Source organism: Schistocerca cancellata, chromosome 2 (assembly GCF_023864275.1).
Source record: "Schistocerca cancellata isolate TAMUIC-IGC-003103 chromosome 2, iqSchCanc2.1, whole genome shotgun sequence".
NCBI classification, from domain to species: domain Eukaryota; kingdom Metazoa; phylum Arthropoda; class Insecta; order Orthoptera; family Acrididae; genus Schistocerca; species Schistocerca cancellata.
In genome coordinates this window covers 147,675,151-147,687,464 of record NC_064627.1, presented here as the reverse complement: position 1 = coordinate 147,687,464, position 12,314 = coordinate 147,675,151, and the positions used below count along the sequence as shown (strand labels likewise).

The 12,314-nt window shown below is 41.5% G+C and overlaps 1 protein-coding gene across 1 annotated transcript in view; it reads right to left on the bottom strand.

Moving 5' to 3' along the window:
- Window positions 1-4,434: 4,434 nt before the first annotated feature.
- Window positions 4,435-12,314, bottom strand: part of LOC126144218 (J domain-containing protein-like) — a 78,347-nt gene continuing 70,467 nt past the window's right edge. The window contains exon 4 of the mRNA XM_049915478.1: window positions 4,435-5,695. Within this exon, the coding sequence (XP_049771435.1) occupies window positions 5,480-5,695 (216 nt within the window). The 3' untranslated portion in view covers window positions 4,435-5,479. The remainder of the gene's footprint in view (window positions 5,696-12,314) is intronic.

The window sequence follows — 12,314 nt, the reverse complement described above, 5'->3', positions numbered from 1 at the left end:
AATGTAAGAAACGTTTTCTGCATTATAGTGTGTCGCGACAGACAAATGTGCGAGTCTAAATGAGAAGAATTTGTATTATTATTTATTTATCATATGGCCTTTAATGCCGGGAGTCTCTGAAGAGGTGTTTGGCTCACCTTCGATGGTAAACTGAGCGACTGCATCTTTAAGGGAATTGGAATCTGTCAAGAAAGAAAGGTATTAGGAAGGCTGTGTTCTGTAATAAGGGAGCAATACTGGCATTTGTATGAACTGAAAAGGAGAAACCGCAGAAAACGATATTCAGGCTTGCTAGCAGATGGGTTCAAACCAACTCGCCTCCCGAATCCAAAGATTGCTAGCTCAGTGGCTCAACACGCGGAGCTATCACAAATCGGTGGAGAATTTGGAAAAAACTGGTTGTTGCACATTGTTTCAAAACAAAATAAAACACAGGCAAACCCAATGTAATTTTGATGTAATGTTTCTAATGATATTTTCCGCTCCGTAGCCTTGTGAAATACTGAAATATTGCATCCTCAGAGTCCTACCAGCCTCTAAATAAATCCAGTGATAGGCCATTACAGTAATGCATACACATTTTTAACTTACAATAACGCTTTCTTGTTACAAACTTATACATAATTAGAAACTATCGGAACAACACACAGCACAAAAATAACACACATAGCACAATGATCAAATTCAACTGCAAGTAAAACTGAACTGACTAACAACTGAACTCAAGCGAGGTCAACAATTGGTCTTAGCTAAAATCGGGGTGGGCGATAACTGAAAGTGTTACGGATGTATAGATAGTTTAAATCTACAGTTGGCATTGCTGACTATCGACAGTGTGTATCCCTCTTTTGTCGCATGATTGAAAATCAAAATATTTTTCAGTTTCACTACACGGCAAGTAGATCGTGTGTAATTTCAAGTAAGTGAATGGGGGTGAGGAGGTGCAGACAGCCCTTTGGCTACGTCTTTGTGAGGAGTCATGATGATACACCGAGATCTCGTCCGCAGTGATTAGGCGGTTATGGATTAGTCTCACGCCGCTGCAACATTCACACTACACTCGGCATGCTTTTTAAATGAGTGTGAGCAATCGTGGAACCCGGGGGGCAGCAACCTTTGTCATGTACAACAACCCGTGCAACATTTTGAAAACTAATCCATTACTGATTTTCGGTTTTTACATTGCCGCCTCGAATGTTATATGCTGCTCTTCCAGCACTAGAGCCTTCACTTCTCTGGCGTTTTCTGGTTCTTCACGGAGAGATGGTCTGATACTTCATTCTTCATCATTCAGACCTGTAATCACTCTGGAAGCGTCTGCACTACGTCAGAAACTGCGATGTATGATGGTGTTGCCATACACTTCCACCAACTCTGGCGAAATTTTTGTAGCGTTGTTCCCCATCCAACTTCACACAGTATTCGACTTTATCAGTAGGCTACACAATTCTTTTGGCTCGTTAACAACATGCTACGTTACTGCCATGCAGGGGTTGTAATTGTAACCGGGGCTCCAGACTTGTCGTTGCGAATGGACTTTATTGTAACTTCAGTATAATTGGACACATGAAAAATCAACTCACAACGCGGCAGCAGGAGAAAACACACACAAAAGTCGTGGAAATGTACAAGCTTTAGGAGCCAATGACTACTTCTGGCAGAAGGAGTGGAGGGGAAGGAGGGAAAGGACTGACGAGATTTAGGAAATCGGGAGTGTTACGGAAAAGTTGCCGGAGCATCAAGTCATGGGAAATTTACCGATGGGACTAAAAGGAAAGACAGACTGTTGGGGACTGCACCGGAAGAGATTTGAAAATCAGAGAGCTTAAAGGCCTTGATTATTACCCTGTCGTCCGAATTCCAGCACTTAGGTTTCAAACCCCATGTGGTGCAGTTCCCAAAAATCAGTCTTTCCTTCTCATCCTGTCCAGTAAGTTTCCCCTGACCTGAGGTTCTGGGCGACTTTCCCGTAACTCTCCCCATTTCCCAAATCTCGCCAGTTCTGTTCCTTCGTTTATAATACACACATCAAAAAAAGTTTTGCATCACCCCGGTTCCGAGAACTCCTGAAGACAGACGTTGACTGTGGACATTGTACCACAGACACAGTCCCTTTGACTGTTCAGAGGTGTCAGTAAACCCGCCCAAAAATGTAAGAAGCCACGCATGAGCAGCGCCTATTAGGCGGAGGGGGTTCGACAGCCGATCAGTTCCAGTCATTCCACCAGGAAGAAGGTACACAGCTCCTGTTGTCTGCAGTTTAACCATGCCTAGATGGTCAATACCGCGGTTCGATAACGCGTCCGCATTGTTACTTTGTGCCAGGAACAGCTCTCAACAAGGGAAGTGTCCAGGCGTCTAGGAGTGAACCAAAGCGATGTTGTTCGGACATGGAGGAGATACAGAGACAGGAACTGTCGATGACATGCCTCGCTCAGGCCGCCCAAGGACTACTACTGTAGTGGTTGACGACCGCTACCTACGGATTACAGCTCTGAGGAACACTGACAGCAACGCCACCATGTTGAATAATGCTTTCGTGCAACCACAGGACGCCGTGTTACGACTCAAACTGTGCGCAGTAGGCTGCTGAAGCACAACTTCATTCCCGACGTCCATGGCGAGGTCCATCTCTGCAACCACGACACCATGCAGCACGGTACAGATGGTACCAACAACATGCCGAACGGACCGCTCCGGACTGGCATCACGTTCTTTTCACCAATGAGTGTCGCATATGCCTTCAACCAAATAATCGTCGGAGACGTGTTTGGAGGCAACCTGAACGCCTTACACACACTGTCCAGCGAGTGCAGCAAGGTGGAGGTTCCCTGCTCTTCTGCGGTGACATCATGTGGGCCCGACGTACCCCGCTGGTGGTCATGGAAGGCGTTGTAATGGCTGTACGACACGTGAATGGCATCCTCCGACCGATAGTGCAACCATATTGACAGCATATTGGCGATGCATTGATCTTCATGGACGACAATTCGCGCCTCCATCGTGCACATCTTGTGAACAACTTCTTTCAGGATAACATCGCTCGAATAGAGTGGCCAGCATGTTCTCCAGACATGAAACCTATTGAACATGCTTGGGATAGATTGAAAAGGGCTGTTTATGGACGACGTGACCCACGAACCACTCTGAGGGATCTACGCTGAATCGCCGTTGAGGAATGGGACAATCTGGACCAACAGTGCCTTGATGTTCTTGTGGATGTATACCATGAGAACACAGGCATGCATTAATGCAAGAGGACGTGCTACTGGGTATTAGAGGCAGCTTTCTGGACCAGCACCAATGAAGGTCTCGCTATATGGTTTTACAACATGCAATGTGTGGTTTTCACGAGCAATAAAAAGGGCGAGATTGATACTTATGTTTATCTCTATTCCAATTTTCTGTACAGGTTCCGGAACTCTCGGCACCGAGGTGATGCAAATCTTTTTTTGATGTGTGTATATATATGAACTATATGAAAGTGTAATATCTGTTCTTTCAGACTTTCATAGTCCATGCATTTGTGATAAATAGTGTGTGGCTGACGTAATGGTTAACGCAACTGCCTAGGATGCAGGAGATACCAGAATTGAGTCTGGTTGTGGTACATATTTTCAGTCGTCGCCGCCGATTTCATATAAAGCCCCGATGCAGCTGATATCAGTTTCTTGTGTTCCTTTCCTTTCTCTCCTCCACTTTGAGTTTACGTAATAACCTTTTCCTTAATCCATTTTCCTTCCTCTTCTGCCAGGAGGATTCACTGGTTCCAAAAGCTGACTCATTTCCATAATTATTCTATGTGCTGTCTCCTGCCGCCTGTTGGGGGAGTAGATTTTTTATATATTCAATTACATTATATTTTCAAAAATTTATTATTTTAGGTGATATATTGTATCTTTATGAGGTGATATATCTGATGACTGACCCTCATAGCATAAATGGAAATAGTAAAAAACTGAGCGATGTTCTGTGAGCTGTGGAACGCAATCTTTATGTTATTGCTAGGAAGATATCTGTTCAAAAATTGTCATTTAATTCTTAATTATATACTCAAGCTAAGCAACTTGGGTACAGTTATGTTAATGAAAGCTCTGGCAGAATGTGAATGATTTGGGAGTAAAGAAGACAACTCATCAAAATGGTGGAAGTAATGAGTAATTGACAGACACACAATAAGTAATGAAAACTGTGCCTTTAAGAAGATCACCCGCCCACCCGCCTCCCCTCCCCCCCCTCCCCCCCCCACATACACTACATTTTGAACCCAACTGTTGATTTTCCAACATACATATGGCCTATAGGTAGATGCAACAGCAGTGCACATTCTTTTGCTTCACTTTAAATCTGAGCATAAAATTACATGTAACTCACCATACATAAAATATTTCATGAATACCTTGTACACTATGAACTGTTTGTCAGAATGCAAACTATAGTTTGTTAGACATTTATTGTTGAAACATACAGGAAACACACTTATGGAAGGTACATGATAAATACACACATTGAGAATTAATGGTGCTTTCAAGTGGAGTTGATTTCCCAGGATATCAAAGTAGCAACACATTTAGCTCCAAAACACAGGTACAGATTATACTAATAAGTAATATAAACAATGACTACTTTACATTGTGACTTCACTAATTTAAATTTGCAATTCCAGCTTGCAAATTTGTTATAAATTTTGAAACCCTTTATAATACATTTTAATTCTTTTTCAGTTATCTAATAACCATTCATCAACAGAACCCTGTTTTCGTACTACTCTGAAACATGTCCAACATATCATGCACACATCAAATACTTATTATAGAATGACACAATTAGTTTGTCTTCAGATTTGGGTACTAAGATCACCTAACAACAAACATTAATTGTAACATTAAGTTTACAGGTAAGGAGCCACATTCAATAAGAAGGAAGTTTATCACAGGAAATTTCTAAGTAGGACCCGTCTCTTGCACTTCACTTAAAATAGTCTTCAGTTTAAAATATAGGAATTCCATTATTCATAGTGAAAAATGCTTGAGCATGTTTCCAAAATACTTAAATTCATGTTTTGTTGATTATAATGCTTTATCACAAAAATAAAAATACTGATTATCGTAACTTGTCATGTTTTAGCCTTCAGACACCTGTCAGTGGAATGCAAAAGGTGATAGTTTGCTTTCTACATTTGTGGCAGATTTAAAAATACTTTCATTTGGATGCCACTGAAAAATAAAAGTGTATAGTTGGTGGCTATATAAATATATAAAATATATTATATGAAACAAAAATTGCGATGTGTAAGATTGTAGAGTTACAAGGAAGACAATAGAAATACTTCTTGCTGTATGAAAATATCAGAAATATTACAGACAGCATGCAGATTGTCTAAAGTATGGTACAACACAGAGACGGTATCACACCCATGGAATGTAGTTCTCTACAGGTTGTGACACAAACAGGAAATTAGTTACAATAGCAAAGCAGTCTAAATTTCATAGTTGCGGAACTTGCTGACAACTTCACTAGAAGCATCAGATTTCCAGTTGACAGTGCCGCGAGCACCCCAGTGTATATTTGCACCTCCCTCTGAAGCCCGGCGGTGTGCCTGGGGGGCACTACCTGAGCCACTTGTGCTGCCACCTTCACCTGCAGTTTCAGGCAGCATCCTATCTTTCGTCTTCAGGGTGGTCCAGTGCATTGACTGAAAAATATTCAATAGTATGAAATTAGGATTTCTGAAAAAAATTTTCAAAATAAAGTGAAACTTTTAAGAATCAGCAAACATATTTTGAAGCTAAGGAAATTATGAGTTAATGGTACTGCAGAATTGCTTTAGGAAGATTGAAGAAGAAGAAGAAGAAGAAGAAGAAAAGGAGAACAAGAAGAGAAGAAGCTAGGTAAGCCGTGAAGAAAACTGTAAATCTTAGAAAGTTTGTAAGAGCTTTATCTTAAAATCCAAGAGATAGAATACAACAAATGGTTGTTTGTATCGTTATTTTTATTGTATGATTATTAAGAAATTGCGGTTATATAATTCTAAATGAATTTATTGATTCCCCTGTTTGTCGGCCTCATTCTGTGGATGTACTGGAGCAACTATTGTCCTATCTCTTGGGTGATCATCTGACAGTTTTTTCCTTGTGGTCGTTCCATGTTTGCAAATTTTAACGAGTCTTTGTCATCCTTCCAATTTCGTTGTCTTATCTCTCTGTATTCACATACATCTTTTATCCCACACAGATGCTTTATTCATACTTTTTTTTCTCTTGTCCCACAATGTTACTCCTTGGATCTGTCTTAGTTTCTTAACTTCCACTGCCTTTAACTTTGGTTATCTTTTCCATTTTCACTCTAGTTTCTACTGGATTTCAATAGGTTTTTTATATATTTTTATTTTCCCCATAGTTGTCAAATTTATTTCAAGATAGAGTACTTTGCAGTGATTTGCCTACCGTTACTGCCTTTGTCACTTTGTTTTTCACGTCCATGGTTATGTCTTTATAGCTGGTGATAAGAGTCCCTGATTAATTAAAACTCATTACTTGTCCAACTGACACACCATCCACTTGTAATTTACCTCTTACAGGTGTTTTTGATATTACCATACTCATTTTTTTAGAGAGGATTTTCATTTTATATTGCATTGCTATTTTACTGAATTGGTGATTGAACTGTAATTGTGAAAATCAGCTGAAACTGATTTCCAATTATGCCATTTAATCGCCATCGCCTACGTGGACAGGAACTAAAATACAAGCAGTACGTAGTTCCGTTTATTTAAGACAACCATAGACCTGAAGCCAGCAGTAAGTCACTTGGACATGAGGCATCCATCAGTGTTTTCTGGAGACGCTGGTCAGGATATGATGAAATGATTAAAAGGATTTGACCGAATCACCAAATGCAACTGGTGGGATGACATGTGTTTGGCAAATGTGCACTTTCACTTGGATGGAACAGCCCAGCAAAGTTCAAGAACAACGAAGAGTAGCTCTGTAGGGGACAAATTCGAGGCCGAACTGAAGAAAACATTTGATTACAACCAACAGCAAGCCCGATTAGCAGCAGAACAGTTGAATGTGGCCCAATGTCGTGGCGAAATGACGGTTTTATGTACAGAATGTTTTGGACTTTTGCAACATTGTGAATCTGAATATGACAAAAGCCAATAAAATATTACATTGGATGAAACGAGTCGCAGAAGGCATGTACCAAATACTTATGGTTAGCGATGTCACAACAGCAGAAGTATCATCAAGCGGTGCAAGGAAATGCAACAAGAAAAAGTCTGACGAAGAGTTATAACCGCCTGCCGAATGTGGTCCCTTTGGCAACTGAGGAAGGCCACCATGATCTCGCTTTCTCTCATATGCCATGTTGTAATGTATGTATCAATCGTGGGCTCCAATCTCCACCACCACACGAACGTGCCATGGAGAAGTGACTGCCATCTCGGACTTACATCGCAGCTGTGAAACACACACCCGGCAACCAACCAAAGGAACTACAACCAAATCCTCTACGAAGTAGAACGCCCCCTAGAAGAACAGGTATCTGGAGGCTAGAGGACAATATGCCAGTCGATTTTCACTGTGGATACTTTACTACAGAAAAGAAGACGAATGTTCAGTGACTGTTAAGCCACAAGAAGTCAGCCACTCATACCAGCGAACTGCAGACGATTATAGTTTACCAAAGGGCTGAAGCTCATTGCTGTGTCATGGATGACATTGCAGAGGGTGACCAAGAGATGAACACACTAAGCAGATTCAGAAGGATGTAGGTTACAGTAGTTACTTGGCGCTGAAGAAGCTTGAATAGGATAGAGTAGCATGGAGAGCTGCATCCAAGGACTCTGGACAGAAGACGACAACAACAACAACAACAACATAGTCATGATGTTATTCTCAGATGGAACTTCTTGCAGGCATCCCAAGAAGTCTATGGATGATCTGAGATCCTGGTAGACGAAGCTACTACAACAAGAAGAACACATACAAAATATAGCTTATTTGCTGTTGAAGACGTTATCAACGTCGTCATCAATTGAGATGCTAAGTACAATTGTGAAGATATTTTTTTTTTTCCACAAGCAATCACAGTTCATCTCTACAGTTACGTACATCGGGTCAGTGGAACCAGTCCGGGACTGGCAGATTAGTGTCACTCCAGTGCTCCAGTACTGTTACAGACAAGACAGTGGAGAAAGCTGCCACCTGTCAGTAAGATCTGGCCTGACAGAGGAACAATGTCAGCGAGCAAGACATTCTGCAACAGTTTTCCGATGTTTTTTTCACATCCGGAGTGGAGAAAGAGAAACCAAGTGACCTGTGGTAAAACACCGTATCAACACTGGGAATCTTACACCAATCAGCAGCGCTCATATGAAGTGTCGTCAGCTGAACGATGGATAATCGGGGAGGAAGTGGAGAAGATGCTACAAAATGACATCACTGATCATTCAGAGAATTGTTGGTCCTATGCTGTTGTCTTTCTGAAGGAGGGTGGTAGATGGCGTTTCTGTGTTGACATCAGTGACTGAACAAAATCATGAAGAAAGATGTCTTTCCATCGCTGAGCACTGATGACACTCTAGATCGCTTGGAAGGAGTGGCGTATTCTCAACTATGGTCATGCAGACAGGCTTCTGGTAAATCGAGGTTGACCAGGAAGAGATTACCTTTAATACCCCTGACATCCGAGTTCAAAGTTATGCCATTTGCTGTGTAATGCTCCAGCCAACTTCGAATGCGTGACTGACAACCCGCTTCGACACCTTAAGCAACGACTTGTCGTCACTATCTGAATGACATTTTTGTTTAAGACATTTGAAGACCATCTAAGCCACCTACAACCGTGCTGTAGTGTGTTCACATTGAAAGTCTCTTCCTTAATCAGAATAAGGGTCTGTTCTTTGCCCAATAAAGTTTTGGGGCACCTAGTGAATTATGCTGGAGTCCATCCTGGCCCAGAGAAAATACTATGGTGTGCAAAACTTAAGGATTAAATTGGCTTTTGGATGATATGTCACTGCCAAATAACAAAGCTCTTTGAAACTTGGACCATACACAGAAGAAACAGCCACATTGTAGTACAGAAGGCAATAGAAACAAATACGCATTGAGACCAAGAGAGAGACGCTTTTATTCAAAGGCAGTAATTACACTGAAGTCACCGTAGTTCATGCTGGCCCTCTGGACATTATAGACTCTGGGACACTGTTCTTAATAGGGTGTGTGATCACCACATAAGGCAATGAATACTCTGCAATTTCTTCCAGTGCTAGCCACAAGATTGATTTATAAGTTCTTGTGGAGGGGCAACCCATTCCTCCACCAGCGCGCTTGACAACTGCTAGACGGTCATTGTTGCATGTGTACTTGCTGCAATACGTCTCACCAACACGACACACACATGCTCAGTGGGAATGTGGAGTGGATAGGCCAGTCCATTTTCCAGATATCCTCTCGTTCCAAGAGCTGTGTCACTTGCACTGTTCGCGATCGCGCGTTGTCATCCATAAAAGTGAAGCCAGGATCGAATGCACCCCTAAGAAGATGAACAACAATAACGTTGACTCGTGAGTGAGCCCTGTTAAAAAGATTTGGAGGCCAGTATGCCATGCAACATTATGCCTATCCGTAGCACCTGGACTATCAAAACGATCATGTTCAGCAAGACTACAAGTACCTTCATAAGTCACGATGTGGCAACACACAATACACCCATGAAAATTGTTGAACTTTATTTTAGTGCTCCAGGTATTATGGTGTGGGCAGGCATAATGTCGCATTGGCTTACTGACCTCCAAATGTCTGAACAAATAATCACCGTTGATGTTGTGACACTATACAGCTACCCAACATACATCTTTATAGAGGTGCATTCGGTCTTGACTTCATATTTATGGATGAGAGTGCGTGACAGGGAACAGTGCAGGTGGAGCAGCTCTTGGAATGGGAGGATATCTGGCGAATGGACTGGCCTACTCGTTCCATTCCATAGAGCACATGTGGGATACGTTGTGGGTATGTACTGCAGCATGTCCACATATCCAGCAACGACCGTGCAGCAGTTACCAAGTGCGCTGGTGGAGTACTGGAACGCCCTACCACAGGAACTCCTTATCAACCTTGTGGCCAGCATGGGAGCACACTTCAGAGAATCCACTGGCATCTGTGGTGATCACAAAACCTTCTAAGAACAGTGTCTTACCCTCTGGAATGTCCAGTGGATCATCATAAACTATGCTAACTTCAGTGCAATTATTGCCTTTGTATACAAGTATCATTCTGTTCTCATTGAGTATTTCTTTCAGTTACCTTCTGTACTATACCGTAGTATACTGTACTATACCGAGTTCTTTTTATGTATGATCTAAGTCTTTGAGCTATGTTACTGGGACGTCCTGGCGTCCTTGAGTTTTTCATACCAGTTTAAGAGCAGTCACAGATTTTCCAATGCCTCAGCACATTCGTAATGTGACAAGTTGTCTTGGAATGTGCTCGAACTACTGACGATTCATAAAGGACGTCTGCTCCAAGGTATGTCCATTGCAAGACCTACTGCAGGGAGAAGCCAAATTTTCCAGAAATGAGGTGCAAGAAAGATCTTATCACATTTAGCACTGTGTGACTAGAATGCCGAGACAAAAGTTCGCATTGATATTAGTTGTTTTGGGATATGAGCAGTTGTAGCGGAAATTTAGGATGGCATTGAAAAGGTTACAGCTTACGTTTACAGAGTACTTCCAAATCCGAGGTGAACTACTCTAAAACCGAAAAAGAGTGCCTTGCAGTTGTTTGGGCCATTAAAAACTCCAGCGGTATTTGCTTGACAAACTGTTCAGTGTTGTGACGGTTCATTATTGTCTATGTTGCCTGACTAGCCAGGAGGATCCCGTCAGTTCATCTGGTGAGACGGGTGCTTTAGCATGCAGAGACCAAGGTCACGATGGCTAGGTTTCAAGGCATCCTTTAGCGGAACACAACGCTGTGAATGAAATCTCAATCATGACTGTGTTAACTGACATTGCTGCTAAACAGAGGAAAGATCCAGCATCGCTAAAAACCATAGAAGCCTTTAACTAGTAGGAATTGATGAAAGGAGGATGTCAGTTAATAAATGGAACATTGTTTTAGAGGAATTATTAAATTTGGAAAAGTGTGGCTAAATAAGGAGCGAACATACACATTAGGCTTTGATACATGCCAGTCTCACCACAATCAAGATTTCAGAGAGTGGGGGGGCGTCCGATATCGCATTTTAGCCCCATGACTACCCTTATTTTCGTTTTCAGGGTTAGAGTAATTTATACTTTGCCCATTATACCTTATCGACGCGATCATCGGAAGTTATAATTTAAAAAATGTTGGTACCTGTTGTAGATTCAAACTCTGAAAAATGACTATGCATACATAAAATCCTAACCAAACTGATTCACAGAGTATTTTGTAAGTCACACTCTGCATATAAAGGGCTGCCATTATAATTTGAAACTATAATTTAAAACAGATAACTTTTGTTCACAGGTAATTACACACCATTCCTTAATAAGGTGAAAGCATGCTTCATTTAGTTTTCAGAAAGAACCAAAAACAGTTATTGGAGTAATGCTTATTGCAACTGTCAAACTGGATCACACAGAAAAGACGTAATCGACCATATCTTCCAACCAGAAACTAAGATTTCAGTCTCAGAAAAAGAAAAGAAAAGCTTACGGTATTATGATCCTGGCGTTTCGGAAATGTTACAAAGTATGATACAGGCCAGGAACGTCGTATGCTCAGAAGAACCTGGATGAAACAAGTTCTACTACACAAACAAATACACCACTATATACAAAACAGCGCAGTTCCAGAACACAGTACGTAAGAACATTTACACCAATTTTTTTCTAGATATGTGCATACATTTGTATTCTGAGTTCAACTGCGGAAAGAAACTCAGCAACTGCGTAACTTATGAAACCATACTCGAGCTCTGTAACTTTCAAAGCAACCGCAGAATGACTTCCCGAAACATGGCAACTCCTAGTACGGACTGGCACAGCAGGGAGCGCTGAATAACGTGCCACAGCTATTCTATGTATTCTCTATCTCTCTGGCTAGAGATCAATGTCATTCGTGTGCTCTTGCCGAATTGAAGCTACCGAACACGACTGTAGTTACCAGTCCCTTGCACATTTGTACTGACTATCAAGAGGACCACGTGCCCCTACATTAAATTCCATGACCGTTATACTTTCGGCTATATTATTTTACGGTTAACCACCTACTTCCCTGGACACCCATTCATTAAGCTCCAAATGGAGTAATTAC